The sequence below is a fragment of the Parambassis ranga genome, chromosome 2 (genome assembly GCF_900634625.1).
Source record: "Parambassis ranga chromosome 2, fParRan2.1, whole genome shotgun sequence".
Taxonomy (NCBI): Eukaryota; Metazoa; Chordata; class Actinopteri; family Ambassidae; genus Parambassis; species Parambassis ranga.
In genome coordinates, this window is record NC_041023.1 from 4,991,894 (window position 1) to 5,007,846 (window position 15,953).

Sequence of the window (15,953 nt, forward strand, 5' to 3'; positions counted from 1 at the left end):
CCCAAAGAGAAAGATATCATTTTCCCTCTCATTGACCTCCATTTTCCACAGCGGTGAGCAGGAGGTCTGGGGACGATTAGAGGCTTCAGCTGTGGCTCCATCCTGCCACTACCCATTAAGTCAGGATGTACAGTACTACAGGACGTGATGAAGGCTTTTTAAGGATCATTTGCAGGAGCTCACTGAGAGATTGTTGAGTCTCATGCTGGAGGAGTTGTTGAAAAAATAATTCATATGTATACTTCCAGGACCAAAAGTGAGGATGATAATGAGGTCTTCATCACCCTGCCATCTTAGATGTTTACATGTATATACAGTGCCACCTGCTGTTCAAACACCAGAGCTGCAATTTAAATGAAGTGGTGAGATTTAAAAACAAACTTGTTGGTCTCTCATAGGACCAGAATTCAGCACAGGTCTAGAACCTCTGGAGAACCGGTCACTTGATACCAAATCATTACTAAATTATAGTTTGTCTTTTGAATTGATTATTAAATCTTAAGTGACGATGTCAGTTTCTTGCATTTAAACTTGACTCAAAAGTACAAAACATATTTTATTTATTAAAGAATTACATACAATAATAACAAAAACAAAAACCTTGTGGTTTCTGAATGATTCAGGTCCCTCTCAACGCACACAGCGAAAAAAAACAAAACAATCTCTGTAAAGTAAATTTGGCCAAGTCGCTCATTAAGCAACAGAAAGTCCAAAGGTTTGGCAGGATGTCTGACTAAAGAGCATCATCACTTACTTCCAAGCTCCATTTAAAAGCAACAGACTGTCACCCTCTCTGTTAATCTCCCAAGGATTTAATGGTGCAACTGCCACAGGTCTGGTCTGAGGAGATCCTGAGAAGTGTGCCAGCCGCTGGTCGCATGAGTAATTATCAACAAAACACACGCAGAGGAACAAACATGGTGCTCGGCAGGCATTCAATCCACAAAGAGCACTCAATATTTCAACGCTAAATGTGCAGGAACATGAAAGACTTTTGTGCTTTTTCAGTTTGTGGACATTTTGTTGGAGCAGGTTATCTGGTACCAGGGACCCACAAGTGTTTTTATGATGCTGTGCGGATGGGAAGTAACTAGCCGAGGAGGTAAACACTGCTGACAGAACTGGACCTTATAACAGAGATAAATGTGCAAGAACAGGAACCAATCTATGGTACGTACACTTCAGTATTTTTGGCACTGGACAGTTCAGATTTAGTCCACAGGCGGGTTTCAGCTCCCCGAAACTGTCTCTGATCAGGTTCATCAGGGAGATACTCACATGAGCTCGCCAGGTTTTCAGGTAAACCACAGACTGACAGTCACTCGCCTCCTCGTCATCGTGTTAAATGGCACTTCCGTTCAGTGCGGCGTACTTTCGGCCCATCTGGCTGCTGCTGGATGAACTCGCTGGTGTCCAGGCGGCGCCTTCTGGCGAGTTGCCGACTTCGAACACTTCATGGATGGCTTTTCGGAAACAATGAAAATTGTACTCTATCAGACCTGAGAAGAAGAACATAGCACAGTTTGATTTGATGTCCCAACCAGCATGCAGCTAGCTTAGCATAAGGGCTATAAAAACAGCTAACAGAAACTGGAGACTGTAATTTTCAATTCTCTTAAACAGAAATTCAATTTCAAACAGATTTGCATTCCACATGTAGACCACAAACTTTTCTATCACCCCTGTTAAAGCACACACCTTTCCTCTCGAAGCTCTCCTCTCTGAGAATGCATACAAGAGCGAGGAACTTTGTGACCTCCTTCAAATAAAGCACTGTAGTGTTATTGAGCTTGATGATTGCCAAAGACTCTTTGTCGTAGGCACAGCCGCTGCCATCCTCCATTAGCCTGGCAGAGGAAGAAAAGCTTTTAGACTCTGACATATAATCTCTGCCAAAGCTTAAAATGAAAATAACATAAATCTTCTCACCCGTAAATGCAGGAGACATCGATGACAACATCTATCATATCGCAGCAGAGTTCATAAGACTGCATGTCCACAGGAGAGCTGTCTGTGGCGATGTAAATCTTACTGACCACATCAAACAGGAAGGCCTTTTCAATGCCAGAGTGCTGCGACACAGGAAGAAAATTTATAAGAAAAATATACAAAGATACGTGTTTAAACACGTGAAAGGAACCAAAGTGGAAACCCACAGATATGAAAATGTTCAAAAGGTTCTCCAATGTTGGCAACTGAGGGATGAGCTTCTGGACGACTTTACTGAAGGCCTCAAAGATGGAGTGGTCATAGATGCTGGTTAGGTAGAAGCTGTGAGACAAAGGGAAAACAGAGAATGTTAGGAGGAGACTTTCAGTCCATGTGCTCACTGGAAAACAGCATATCAATCTAACCACTCACAGTGACAATACAGTTACACAGACTGGTCTGTGTTGATTATAGATGAGCAGATTGAGTTTTGCAGACACTCACCTGAGATGAACCTTCTCCAGGCTGGCGTCTGCCAGGTCATCGTTGGCCCTTTGGTGAATATCTCTTTGTGTTTCTATTTTGTGGTCGTCCGACAGACCATCCACTTTATGGATGAACACCTCAAAGTTTATATCTGGATTCACTTTGTAGGCTCGAGATACAGTCAGGTGTAACCGTCCAAGAGCCTCCATGTAGTCATCCTAGTAACAGAAAGACAGGCATTAATCCTTTTTAACACTGGCTGTGTTTGTTTGTTTAACCTTAAAATGTAAGCAGTGACTCCCACCTGCGCGTCAATGACAAAAATCAAAGCGCCGGTTCCTTTGAAGATCATCTCACTATCAAACGTCGGGTCGAAGAAGTCCACCTGGCCAGGAAAGTCCCAGATCTGGAAGTTGACAAAGGAGCTGCTGGAAATGTCGTCCTTGTAGATTTTGTTGGTGCTCTCAAGGAACAAAGTCTCGTTGGGTGACATCTTGTGGAAAACAACCTGGAGCAGAAGCACGAAGAAGCAAGACTGTTGTTACTTTATCACAGTTTATCATGTCTGGACACGATGATTCAAAAAAATGTGTCTGATGATTTATCCGGAAGTGGATGAGAATCTAGATTTCTAAGATATACCGCTGAAATCTAAATCTCCACATTATATAATTATAGAAATTATATGGTAATTAAGATTAAAACGAACAACTTTACACATAGGAACAACCCAGCACTCAGTACAGATCACTAACTAGTGCCAACTAGGTCTGATCATAGTACTCTTCCTAATGCCACCTCAGTATTTCCCTGTTTTGTGATGTGTTTAAGGGCAGCAGTAATAACCACTATACCTTCTGTATGGATGACTTGCCGCTCCGTCTCAGCCCCATCAGCAGGATCCTCGGTTTGTCAGCTGATGTGGAGCTCTCCTCCATGTCTGGCTCCTCCACCCCATAGCCAAAACTTTTAGGAAACGACCCCACAACGCCGTAGCTCCCCGCTAAAGCAGGGTCCTCATACTGAATATTCATCCTGTACCTTAATATCTGACCTCCTCCTTCTTATTCATGCGCATCTCATAACCATAGCCACTGTTTAAGCCTTTTTTGGTAACTCGCTGTATAATCCAGACAGGAATGTTGTTGTTGAGACGTTTCGCAACAAGCTAGCATGGCAAGCTAATTAGCTAGCGAGCTTTCTTACATGTCAAAATGCCTGGGCAGACTGTAACGTACCCACATGAGGTTTGTCATAAACGTTGCGAGGTTAAATGCGCTTAATATGGGCATAAGGCTGGTCAGGTTAAGATGCAGCAATGCTAAATGACAGCTAAAACAGCTAACTAAGTCGCAAGTTAGACATTTCCAGCCCACTTGGCTGGTGGCCCCGCCCCTTTAATTTGATTGGCTGTTCGCTCTAAACATTGTCATGTGACTAAGTAGAACAAGCAGGAAGTATACACAGTAATGCTTTTAGAAAACATTCAAACATTAATTAAGCGTAATACTTTAAAAACTGGTACTTTTAACAAAACGGTGAGTCGAGTCAAACGTTCATAACGGCACAAACCTGCGACTGCTTCATTCAAAAGGTTGGTACTCATTGATTTATTTTATATAAATTCACATAGCTGGCTCGTCGCTTAACGATTTATTGATGCGCTGAAAGTGTCTCCATCTTGTTCTTATATTATCGTAAATACGAATTCTTTACTGTTTTTTCCGAAGAAACCTGGGACTGTATTTGTAGTGAACTGAAAGCTTTGTAGATACCAGGAAACACACACACGCTTACTTTCTGTTCCCACTGCAGCCTTCCTCTTAGACGGTTGGTACAGCAATGTCATTTTTTTTGTGTGTGGACACCAGTGCAAGTGGTGATATGGAATTATTTAAATCTAACAACAACATTTAGTCTTTAAAAGTACAGTGTTATAACACAGTATACGACTTCCAGCTATTTAAAAAAGGTGGGTAATGCTGCTCTGGATTTTTTTGCAGGGTTCAGGATGGCATCCGTCCTCTTGTGTCTCCTCTTGGCTGGTCCAGTGCTGCTTGTCGCCTCCAGTCCAGTTCATGACTCCAACAATGAGACCGTACCCCTGGTGCTGTGGCATGGGATGGGTGAGTGACTGTGCTGTTTTCAGATAAAGCATGAAACTGTCTCCTGCTCTCTCTTTGACACGGTGCGTGTCTTCACCAGGTGACAGCTGCTGCAACCCACTCAGCATGGGTGCAATAAAGAAGATGGTGGAGGAGGAGGTCCCTGGCATCTATGTGCTCTCACTGATGATTGGGAAGAATGTAGTGGAGGTACTCTCACATTTAAACCTTTATCTATACAAGTAAAAGTTTGTAAGTAACCTGAGTCAGGATATCGTCTTGTATTTTATTCTTGTACAAACACACAATAGAAGTTATGACACAACATGTTTAGCTAAGACTCTCACATGCAAACTGAACATTTGATCATGTGAGGATCCATTTTCTGTGGTATTTGCAGAGGCACTGACAGGAGTTGCATCAGAAAGATGGTTCCTTTACAAGCCTCACTATGACATTTCTCTGGGTTAATATTCATAGTAAAGCAGCATGACTCCTGCCGCTTTCCACTTTGATCCGTCGTGACTTCATCACCCGGCTCGCTTTCTTCTTGTAATGTGTCTCTTGTGATTTTGACCTTTTCATGTCTCTCCTCTGCTGCAGGACACAGAAAATGGGTTCTTCTCAGATGTGAATGAGCAGGTGTCCATGGTGTGCAGTCAGCTGGCACAGGATCCCAAGTTGAAGGGAGGATACAATGCTATGGGATTCTCCCAGGGGGCGCAATTTCTGTATGTAACTGCGTCTCTGAACACTGAATGCTTTTGTTGTGTGGATGTGAAAGACACTGTTGTAGGATTGTCTTGCTCACATAAAAGGAAATAATTCACAAATGTACATAAAGGTTTTATTCTCAGGCTGCTGCATGACAATAAAGAGGAAGGTTCCTCTGATTTGTCCTGGTTCCTCTCTTTACAGGAGAGCTGTGGCTCAGCGCTGTCCCTCCCCACCAATGAAAACCCTGATCTCTGTGGGTGGCCAGCACCAAGGTGAAAAAAACACCACTCAGTTCCCTAAGAAAAGCTGAAAGTAAAACAAGACTTGATATGATCCTAATGTCTGACTTCTTCTCTGTGTTTGTTTTTAATCTTCAGGTGTGTACGGGTTGCCCAGGTGTCCCGGTGAGCACTCCCATATCTGTGACATCATCCGCAAAGCTCTGAACAGCGGGGCGTACACTGACCTGGTCCAGAAACAGTACGTTTTTTTCCTTTCTACAGCAGCCTGTGTACTATCATGAAGTCTGTAATCCTGCTGTTAAATGAGCTGTGACTCGATGCGTCTGTGTGTTATCAGCCTGGTGCAGGCCCAGTACTGGCACGACCCCTTAAATGACGACCTGTACAAGAAGCACAGCATCTTCCTGGCTGACATCAATCAGGAGAGGGTCAGTACACAGACACTGCAGCACAGACCTGGAGTCATAATGATGTCGTAGTCCAGCTGGTGTGATGGAATATGAGTGGAAACGGTTTTATTCCTGAGTTTGACTGATTATGTAAATCATCCTGTATTTCCATTTTTCTTCTATAGAGCGTGAATGAAACTTACAAGAAGAATCTTCAGTTGCTGGAAAAGTTCGTCATGGTGAAGTTTCTGCAGGACTCTGTAGTGGATCCCGTGGACACTGAGGTAATCTTTGATTAAATGGTAAAAACTAGAATTAAATAAAGCAGCGCCACAAATAAAAGTGTCTCAATCTTTTCACAGTGGTTCGGCTTCCTGAAAACTGGTCAGGCCAAAGAGACTGAGACTCTGCAGGAGAGCGTCCTCTACAAAGAGGTAACGGCTGATAGTGTCAGGACTGTTTCACCTGTGAGGCCACTGTGCATGGCTCAATGGTTGATTTTTGTCAGTCTTGAGGTTAAAGGGATCCAGCCTTTATGCTAAGCTATCAAGCTTTGCAGGTGCAAACAAGAAACTGTTGGAGAATGATAGCTAATGATCTGCTCTCAATCTCAGCAAGCAGCATTTTTCTTTTCCCCAAACATGTCCATCAGTCCCTGACTGTGTTTGTGTTGTGCAGGATCGTCTAGGCCTGGCTGCGATGGACAAAGCTGGAAAGCTGGTTTTTCTGGCCACTGAAGGCGACCACCTCCAGTTCTCCAGAGAGTGGTTCAACGCAAACCTGCTGCCTTATTTACGCTAAAACTCATCTGCATGTTTACTTTTAACATAATGCAATACTAAAGCAAGTGAATCTACGGTAAACAGAAAGCACACATGGCTCCTTTTGCACTGATTAACAACAACTCGAATTTTAACAGCTAATTTCTGTTCTTTTAAATGTGATGTTTCTAGAAATGTTTTAATAATGAGAGCTGCTTATGGAATTCTATTTCTGTTCAAATGTTACATTCAAGCCAATAAAGACAAACCAAACTGAATTTTATTGCATCATTTTAATGATGTGTCCAGTACTTATGAGCAAATTTCTGAATTTGGACCCAAAAAATGGAATTAAAAGAAAAAAAAAAAGAGACAATATAAAAGAAAAATCAGCGAACCAAAGAGCAAATGTGGCTACGAGCGAGTCTAATATTTATTTTGTTTATACAGATGCTTTTCAGTCTACAGACTGAGGTGTGAAGATGTCACTCGCTGATTAAACGGCTTAGTCTTTTCCACAAATATCTCTTTATCGCAAACTCGGTCTTACATGCCTCTTTGCATGGAATGTTTTAATACTCGGGAATGTCCTATGTGTGGGTTTAAGGAAGGTATTAATTGTTCCAACATCATTTTATGAAGTTTCATGATTTGAAGAGACAGTGGTTCTGCATTTTTTTTTCTCCTTTATGTGCCGACAGTTTAAATATTATCATCCACTATGAATATTAATATTGTCAACATCAATGGAGGTGATATGGATGTCTCTATCCAAGTGCTTGACTGGTGAATTGCATATAATGGAACAGAAATCTTATCAGCGGCAGCCACCTCTGAGAGGAGAGACAAACACAAGCACCCTGATTGGCTGCAGTGCTTCTGCTGCAGAGGATCCCTGCTGGCTAATCTATGTGCTAAATTTAGTTTAACATTATCCAGATAGATAATAAAAAAACAATACAGAGCATCCCATCTATTGGCAAAACTTGTGTTTTTGAAAAGTGCTCACAGGGAATTTGAATGACCAGCTGCTCCCTGCTGATTGGCTGGAGGATTTGCTCCAGATAAAAGCGAGCAGTCCTCTCATTGGCTTATGGAAGGAACAGCTTAAGCTGTGATTGGCTGACGAGGTGGAGGAAGGGAAGGAGAAGCAACCCGTGAGGTCCACATCTCTTGTCTACGGTGTGACAGTTAGCTGGTGGGGCGGTCGATCAGTCAGGTATGTGTTTGCAAAAAACAAAAAAAAAAGGGTGGGAATGGTGTCAAAGACGGGTGGCCATTTTAAGATGCTGCCCCTGTTTATCCGGCAATCTCTGATGCTGTGGTGACGAGCTTCTTGCCGTCCCAGACGGTCATGAACTGCTCAGGAACAGGGAGCTCCGTCTAAGAGACAGACACAAAGACAGAGGGGTCAACTAGAAATCCACACTTGTTGATTTTTCCTGCTCAAAAAAAACCTTATCTAATCTTCAACCATCCATGTTGAATATACAGCCAGAAACAGCGGCTGGTTAGGTTAGCTTAGCATAAAGAGTGTTACATCTCTGCCTACAGCAACCAAAAACTGACGACATCTCTTTCAGAGACACTCACAAACTCTCCGTCTTTGTTGGGTACCAGGATGTTCATCTCTGAGCTCTTGGCGCTGACGATCTGGCAGTTCAGAGAGTCACTGCTCAGGTAAACATGGCAACCGTCTGTCTTGTTGATGGAGATGGTCGGGATCTTTCCCATGACCTGTACACCGAGGGCAACAGAATTCCACAATGGTTAAAAATATATAATATTTATATATAAAATATTTTCTTGAGCACAAAGAAGTGAACTGCAGCTGCAGAGCTGATGATATAGAGCGTCTAACTATATGAATACAAAGCAAGGTGTTCATTAAATATGCAAAGGGTGCTCAGAGCAGCGAGAATCCAAACAATTATATTATGCTGTTTAGTCCGAAGGGGGGCCACATATACTCCCTCCATCCTGCACACACCTGAACCTTGACGTCCTTGCAGTTGATCACCTCTACGATGCCGACGACGTCGTCAAACACCAGTCCCATTTTCTTACAGTTGTCTGTCAAAGAGAAAGAAACGTATTCCAATTAACAACAGGTTCTCTATATGAAAAAAGTATGAAGTGCAGTCTTAGCGTTTGCATGGCACACACCATCTCTTTATCTGTGGATGACAGTTTTGTTCTTACCTATAGTGATGGAGTTGATTTTGCCTTTGACCTGCAGGGTGCTCTTGTTGCACTTGAAAGCGTAGACCACTTGCTTTAGCTCAGTGTCGCTGATCAACAGGTCCTGTGCGTTTTCTTGGTTCTCCTGTTACATGAATGTAAATCAGGGTAAAACACTGGAGTTCACATCTATAAAAAGCAAGTGACTGTGATTCAGTGACTCATTCTGGCCTCTGGTTTAAACACAAAACTCAGCCAAATGCAACAAAGACAACAAGTCTGCTCCGGCGTTTCCTTTTACAGGAATCATTTTAAAAACACATCTCTGCTGTGACTTTGAACCAACAACGCACCACTTTCCACTTCTTTCCATCCAGCTCCAGCACAGGAGGGAGAGTACGGGTCGGGGTGGCCGACGCAGCAGGTCGTGGGGCAGCAGAGGAGAAGGGTTTGGGTCCAGTACGCACTGGAGCGGACTGACCCCTCAGGGTAGGGTTTTTGTGAGTCTTCTGGTCGTCACTCACGTGCTTCAGGCCTGGAGGGGGGGGACAAAGAAACAAAGCGTTAATCCATCAGTGTGACATATGACACCAAAAACAAATGACACGAGCAGTTTTATAAGGATGAGTCAAGACTACTGAGAACATTGTAAGTTTTATTATTACAGTGATGTTTAAAAATGGCTGCTCAGCACATGGAGGATCATTAGCTCCTGCCGCCACTGACTGATTTCTTCCAGCGACATACCTCTGGTGATGTCGGATCCCTTGTTGATGGAGGCGAACAGGGCATTCCGGTTGTCAGCACCGGAGTCGCCTCCGGGTCCACTCAGGTCCAGGGCTGGAGGAGGAGGTCCAGGTGGAGGTGGGGGAGGAGCTCCACCAGCTGGAGCGCTGGGTGGAGCCGCAGAGGCTGAAGCTACGGCTCCCTGAAAACAAAAACAACAAGATGCATTTTTACTGATTTGTCTACAGACGCGTTCAGCTGATATAGGAACAAATACATATGACGAAGAACTGCTGTGATAGAGACTCACAGTCTTGCTCCAGGTCAGTCCGGTGGTGTGGTGCTGTTTGATGTAGTTCTGCAGCTCGGTCCAGATGGAAACGTAGGACTTCACCCAGTCCACGTGTGTCTTGTCCCTGTGTGGACGAGACAGGACTTAATCTTTGTTTTTAACCTCCTGAAACTACACTTATTTTAATCATCCCTACATCCGACAAAAAAAGAAACTAAAACCTCCACTCTAACATTTAAATACCAGCTAGGTTTCAAACACAAAGGCCTTTATGTTATGTTTAAACAGACAGTCTATGCGTCAGCTTGTCATGTGGCAGTGCTGACTCGGCACTAAAAAAAGCAGCCTAGAGGAAGAAAAGCATTTAACGACAGATGGGTTGAGCAAACATCTTGGCTACGTTTGAAAGTTCTTCTGACTGGTTTATTTTATCAGACGTTTTAACTAAATTTAGTGTTTGAGCAGCTTGACAGTGTAGGAAACAGGATGTTTCAGGATTTACTGACTTGTCCTTGTACTCCTTAAGCACGCGGTTGGTGTAGAACATGGCGGCATCCTGCATCTCTTTGACGTAGGGGCCCGGTTTTGGAGCCTAGAAGTAGAAGGAAAAAAGAAAAAGGTTGTTTTTGTGTATTTGTACGGCTCATGATGTAGCTGACCTGGGTTCTGTATGATGCCCATTTGCCATCTAGTTCTAGCTTTTTTCTAGTCTCGGCTTCTGTGTTAGTTTCTCTGGCATCATTTGAATTCATTATGTTACGCTATGCTAGCTATAGCTTTTTATTTGCTGTACGTCTGAGACATTCTTAAAAACTATTCTGCAGTAAGTGTTGATCAGAATTTATGAGATGTTGGAGATACAGAAGTAAGCATGCAAAGACTGAATGCATCTATTATGCATATTTGAAAAGCTGATGTATTATTCATAACAAACAATGAGTTCTTAACAGTGCGGCTCTGTTTCTGGCTGTCTGGTGTCAGCCAAGAAACTGTCGCTCACCAGACAGTGTTGACAGAATCAAAGAATGGCTTGTTTCCGCCTATTTTACACTCATTTAACAGCCCACACTCACACACACACACACACACACACACAGCAGTGCCAAACATTTCTCTTTTTCTTCTTCTAACCACTCCCATCCCCGGGCTCACCATGGCGACCCATCCGAGGGCAGGCACACTCTCACTGACAGCGGAGAGGTGGTTGAAGAGCGGCGAGGTGCGGTTCTGCTCGCGGAATGACTGCACCTGCTGGATGGCTTTGGACACTGGCTGCAGGAGAGTCGTCAACACTGCCTGAAAATGGGAGAGGGGGGGTGGCGAAAGTCTGTCAATCATGTGGCAGATTTTATCTTCAGAGACAAAGATGGCTGCACTATGACAAGGAAGGAATTGTGAATTGATGCAGATGTGCTTGTTGAGTTAAATGACCCATCAATTAGAAAGCACATTTAACTCACATCAGAGGGCTTCTGGGAGGAGGAGGCTGTGATGAGGAGCTGTCTCTGACTCGAGAATCCCTGCTTCATCATTTCTGCCTGGAAAGAGGGAATTCAAGGAACAAGGAGTTTCACTCATTTATTCAAGAACACATCCTTTATGACACACCACTGAAAGTGAAAGGAGGTCTGACAAAATCCAAGTCCAAGTCAGGTTATGACCTTAACTGTGTGTTTTTGTTTTCTATTTTTTTTGGTCACCTGTTAATAAAAGACAAAACTGCCACCTACATGTTTCTGGACATCACCCCCAATCTGCTGGCTGAGGGAGAGATACTCAGCCAGTGGGCCTTTGACGATCTCATCAAATGCCTGCACAAATGCAGATACAGCTGGACAGGAACACAAAAACGGTGTTAAAATGTATTTTTGAAAGAAAATAAAAATATGTTATTTAACTAATTACGAGTGTAAAAACACGAACCTCCTCCAGAAGAACCTCCGCTGCTGCCTCCAGGGCCGGACATGGCCTCCAGACGGCCCACCGCCACCTCCAGCCGCTGCACCAGACTCGCCAACTCTGCCATACCTGTCAGTCAGAGCAGGAGATGGATGTAGAACATCAAGGACAATTTTGTTAAGACAATAGGGCAACATGTTGCCTTTGGCTGCACGGCACTGGTGACCCACTGCTTCTTGTATTAAGCTTCTAATGAGCAGCATCTCATTAAAGGCTCAGTTGCTGTCCTGAATAAACACGACAACGAGTACACCATATTTTAAAGCATCACTTCTGCTCGCACCAGACATGGATGTGGTGTGTTTGTGCATTTGTTTTGAAGTCTGCTGCTCTGAAGCTCAGCAGTACATTCTGTTCTGGCCTTCTAATTGGAGGCCCGATTACACCTGGGACACACACAGGGAAGGAAATTACTGCAATTAAAAATTTGCTTCTTTGGAAAGATAACAACAGCAGCACTCCGAGTGTGTTTGTCTGCTGTCCAGAAGTCTGGATGCAACCGTAATAAGATCACTGTGCAGATTAACACAGCATTGTACTCTGCACATCCACCACAGATCAGCCACATGACAGCTGGTCACAACCGAGCCAATTATGGCTTCTTATAAACAAAACCTTGTTATCCATCTATCTAAAATTTAGACATGAAGACTAAAGTAGTTTTGTAACAAAAGCTGGATTTTGTGCTGTCCCGAATCACCCACACAGACTAAACTCATCAGAATTTTGTACATTTGTCTCCTTAGCTTAAAAGAACACACAGTATTTGACCAACAGTCGAACAACAACAGATGACTTAGCCTGCACAGGCCAGAACTTGCTGAGTAAAAGTATGTCGATCATTACAAGTTACTGCAGAGAGCAGACCTGCAGTGTTATCCCAACTATGCCATTTAAACCTGTTGATACATTACACAACAGATTGGCTTCAGACTTTAAAGGCAGCCACACTTACAGAGTAAAAAAATCAAACAAAACATGCACATACACCTAACCGAGCCATTCAAGGACATGATTAACCAACTAAAATCCGAGTCTAGCATAATCTTACACCTCGAGTACTCACACACACCTAATGAGAGCAGCTAACGTTACATAAGGTGGCTGTAACCCGACGCCGCCTTCATCTGTCAGACTGAGAGTGCCTCCAGTCTCAGGTACTTACACCTGGCTGATGCTGAATGGATCCACGCAGGCCACTCGCGCTAATGAAGTCCAGGCAAGGTGAACCTGCCGCTATCATCTCACTTTCACTACGCAGGCAATGAAATCTGCAGATATCTAATGACCGAGGCGCCACTTAGTGTTTTTTGGCTGTGAGAGAAAGCAGTAAAGAAGTTTATATGCATTAAGGAAAGGAATTTAAGTTAAATTTAGTCACATTTAAACAGAAATGCACCCGAGAATGTCAAGGACTCAAACTTATCAGCATTATTTAAGCTGCTGTGTGCAGAATCATGTATCTTCAGGCAGATAATGTCACCCCTTAAGAGCGGGAACTGAAGTCACTTTCATTACATCATAAACATGTGGAGCTTCAACAGGTGAGGAGGCAGCACAAAAGATTAACAATGGCCAACAAACAACTGTTCTTATGCAACTTCCTCTTTTCTTCAGCCTGGCTCTTTCAGTCAGAGTTGCGAATTAATTTCACCACAAGGCCTGGAGACGAACTGGATCACAGCAGGACACACACACACACACACCCTCGCTACCCTTGACCTACATTCATTCAGCAGCACTTCTACCTGCAGATACATGGAGTTCAACACTTCCTGGTCTCAGCTGAGAGATGACTCACCCACCACACAGGAAGGGAGTGGCTCCTAAAGGTGAACATGAGACTACATGAAAAAAACACTTAAAATACTCCTTAAATGGTCAACTGTGCTGGTCAAAAACAACTTTTTCCAAATCCTTTAGTGAGACAACTTTAAGTACATTTTTCCTTCAAGCAACCACACACTTTATGTTCTAGCCAAGTGCTGACTGACAGGAAAACTCTACTGTCACTAAAGAAGAAACAAGTTTCCACAGGCACGAGTTCAGCCAGGAAGCTAAAAGCTGTCCCTAGGCTGAAGGAAAATGTAAAATTGAGTCTTTTATGGCTCTTTGAATAAGTCGACTGCACCCACAAGCGCATCCAAAGTTTAATATAGACTTTTGCTCAGTGCTGTCAAAGGCATGTACAGCAATTATTGGCATAAAAGTGCATTACCTGCACCTGAAAAACTGTAATTAAGCAGAACAGCCACAGTAGGAAAATCAAAAATGTGAGAAACAGATTGTGTTTATGCATAAATCAGACACTGTGATAGCATGATAAGGTGCTCATATGCTACATTAAATGTTTATCTTGTATTAGGGTGTTTACCTGTCTATTAAAGCCGCTCAAACAAAGCACCAAGTGTAAAGAAGCATGCACTTTATTTGAATAAGATTTGCTGCTGTTTCACAGCTTTTTCCTCAGTATGCAAATCCCTGCCAACTGGCCTGACAGACCTACTTTTTTTATGGCTGAAATGTTGTTGCACAGAGCAGCATCAGCATGCAGTGAAGTAGGTTACAGGGCCTGTGTGAGGGTTTGTGCCTCTGCCTGGGGGCCAGGCGTTCAGACATGAAAGCAGGAAGCTCCGCATATGCAGCCCGTTCATATAGAATAAAAAAAAACCCGGTTTGCAGTGCTGTAAGTCAGTTTAAGGGTGGATGTAAACCTCACTCATAGTGTCTGCCTTGGAGGCTCCAACAAATCAAGTTCAAGCCGCTGATGATAATGCGATCACCGGGCATTCAATCAGACGGCTGGGGATGCTAGCCATGCTAAAGCTAGCTAGCACAGCCGGTGGGTCCAAAACAAGTTGTGTCCCATCTATCACACATCAAATATAACTGACTATATATATATATATTACAAATAACAACAAGCCTTCATTTCACTCGTGCTACAAAGCTGTTCATGTGGATGGGAACCAGTTAACCGCGCCACAGAAACTGTCAAAACACCATCGGCAGAGCTAGCTAACGTAACTCCAGATAAACTCCTTTTGTTTAAATGCCCACAGAGTTATTCATCCCGGCTACTGTCTGTCATTTCCCCTCCCTGCTGCTCTTGTTGAGTGTCTGCTGTCTGTTTCGGCATTTCCTGGTTTTCTTTCTGTCACACACACACACACCCCTCCCTGTGTTAGCTAGTGTTACACATAAGTCTGCAAGAAGAAGAAGAAAAAAAAACAGAAGTTTCCACATTTCGGCGAAGGAGCGTCAGAAAGAAGAAGTCAGAGAGGATAAAATTGGAGATGGATATATGTTTTTTTGACAGTGAAACATCAGATTTGTGTTGCTAACAATGTAGCAGCCGGGGCTAACCGGGTAGTGTTAGCATCACACCGATTTCAATAAATAATTTCTGAATGATTCGCGGCGAAGGGGCAGCGTCGACGCGCTGTTCTCTTTCTGTCTGTCGCTTTATTTAATTCACGCTTTAGGCGAACTCGTTAAAAAAATGAACCTCACAGCTCGGTGAACCGTGCACACCGCTTACCTGCTAAAACTGGTCACGCAGTGATTTGGTCCTTTATATCGCCGTGGGAGTGTGCAGTGTGCAGGGCTCGCCGTTGCAGACTGGGGCTTCGTCGTTTTCTTCCTGTATGTCGGTGAAATTTACCCAGCTGTCACCGCGCCGCGTTTCCGCCCTTGTTCGCGCAACTAATTCCTTTCCCATATAAGGAGCGTGAGAGGCAGAGGGCAGCAAAATAAGAAAAACGAAACAACGGCGTTCCTTCCTCTTATGCACATATCACACATCTTATGTATCTACAACAAAAAAACACAGTCACAAGTCAGCTGTTCTTGCAGAAAATATTGATGCAATAGATTAAAATGCTCATATAGTAGATCTTAAAACATTAGGAATGCATTTAATCAGGATTATTAGGAATCTACTGTTTATTAATTTACAATAATTCAATTAAAACACTGTTCAGAAAACTATAATGTTCAACAAATGCATCCAAAATGCAACATTTTGTGAAGAAAACAGCCATTATTATTACCTCTATTTCACCATGAGGTGAAATAACAGGACTGAGTGATGCCAGCTTCTGTCATTATCTGTTATGGACTCCCTTATTATCTCTCATGAGGCGCTAATGGAGCAGCAAAGATCA

The 15,953-nt window shown here is 43.3% G+C and overlaps 3 protein-coding genes across 4 annotated transcripts; 1 reads left to right on the forward strand and 2 right to left on the reverse strand.

Annotated features, from left to right (window-relative positions):
* Positions 1 to 543: 543 nt before the first annotated feature.
* On the reverse strand, positions 544 to 3,804 carry rragcb (Ras-related GTP binding Cb). The gene is made up of 7 exons (XM_028422594.1): positions 3,270 to 3,804; positions 2,720 to 2,923; positions 2,434 to 2,633; positions 2,157 to 2,271; positions 1,930 to 2,072; positions 1,699 to 1,847; positions 544 to 1,499 (listed from the first exon to the last, which is right to left on the reverse strand). Exons 1-7 carry the CDS (start codon positions 3,447 to 3,449, stop codon positions 1,342 to 1,344), a joined length of 1,149 nt encoding a protein of 382 aa, XP_028278395.1. The 5' UTR covers positions 3,450 to 3,804; the 3' UTR covers positions 544 to 1,341.
* A 29-nt stretch (positions 3,805 to 3,833) lies between these two features.
* Positions 3,834 to 6,917, forward strand: ppt1 (palmitoyl-protein thioesterase 1 (ceroid-lipofuscinosis, neuronal 1, infantile)). Of its 2 annotated transcripts, none has more exons than XM_028422595.1 (10): positions 3,834 to 4,009; positions 4,419 to 4,541; positions 4,621 to 4,730; positions 5,124 to 5,251; positions 5,439 to 5,509; positions 5,615 to 5,717; positions 5,817 to 5,907; positions 6,054 to 6,152; positions 6,231 to 6,302; positions 6,547 to 6,917. In XM_028422595.1, exons 2-10 carry the CDS (start codon positions 4,427 to 4,429, stop codon positions 6,667 to 6,669), a joined length of 912 nt encoding a protein of 303 aa, XP_028278396.1. In that variant the 5' UTR covers positions 3,834 to 4,009; positions 4,419 to 4,426; the 3' UTR covers positions 6,670 to 6,917. The 2 variants fall into 2 exon arrangements, with proteins under 2 accessions (XP_028278396.1, XP_028278397.1); XM_028422596.1 differs by having other exon boundaries at positions 3,862 to 3,881.
* Positions 6,918 to 7,163: 246 nt separating this feature from the next.
* On the reverse strand, positions 7,164 to 15,475 carry cap1 (CAP, adenylate cyclase-associated protein 1 (yeast)). Its single transcript, XM_028422542.1, has 13 exons — positions 15,329 to 15,475; positions 11,752 to 11,856; positions 11,559 to 11,659; positions 11,289 to 11,366; positions 10,981 to 11,124; positions 10,335 to 10,420; positions 9,847 to 9,952; positions 9,558 to 9,738; positions 9,164 to 9,345; positions 8,832 to 8,955; positions 8,620 to 8,702; positions 8,223 to 8,366; positions 7,164 to 8,012 (listed from the first exon to the last, which is right to left on the reverse strand). The coding sequence occupies exons 2-13, from the start codon at positions 11,852 to 11,854 to the stop codon at positions 7,929 to 7,931; spliced, it is 1,416 nt and encodes a 471-aa protein (XP_028278343.1). The 5' UTR covers positions 11,855 to 11,856; positions 15,329 to 15,475; the 3' UTR covers positions 7,164 to 7,928.
* Between the last annotated feature and the right edge of the window lie 478 nt (positions 15,476 to 15,953).

Excerpts from the sequence above, each read along its gene's own strand:
- rragcb (XM_028422594.1), bottom strand. The coding sequence starts at position 3,449 with ATGAATATTCAGTATGAGGACCCTGCTTTAGCGGGGAGCTACGGCGTT. Across the intron at positions 2,634-2,719 it reads TTTTTGTCATTGACGCGCAG|GATGACTACATGGAGGCTCT; the intron begins GTGGGAGTCACT and ends TTCTGTTACTAG. Across the intron at positions 1,848-1,929 it reads GATGTCTCCTGCATTTACGG|GCTAATGGAGGATGGCAGCG; the intron begins GTGAGAAGATTT and ends TTCCTCTGCCAG.
- ppt1 (XM_028422595.1), top strand. The coding sequence starts at position 4,427 with ATGGCATCCGTCCTCTTGTGTCTCCTCTTGGCTGGTCCAGTGCTGCTT. Across the intron at positions 4,542-4,620 it reads GGTGCTGTGGCATGGGATGG|GTGACAGCTGCTGCAACCCA; the intron begins GTGAGTGACTGT and ends TGTCTTCACCAG. Across the intron at positions 6,153-6,230 it reads TGGATCCCGTGGACACTGAG|TGGTTCGGCTTCCTGAAAAC; the intron begins GTAATCTTTGAT and ends ATCTTTTCACAG.
- cap1 (XM_028422542.1), bottom strand. The coding sequence starts at position 11,854 with ATGGCAGAGTTGGCGAGTCTGGTGCAGCGGCTGGAGGTGGCGGTGGGC. Across the intron at positions 10,421-10,980 it reads CCCTCGGATGGGTCGCCATG|GCTCCAAAACCGGGCCCCTA; the intron begins GTGAGCCCGGGG and ends TTCTACTTCTAG. Across the intron at positions 8,367-8,619 it reads GCAAGGACGTCAAGGTTCAG|GTCATGGGAAAGATCCCGAC; the intron begins GTGTGTGCAGGA and ends CTCGGTGTACAG.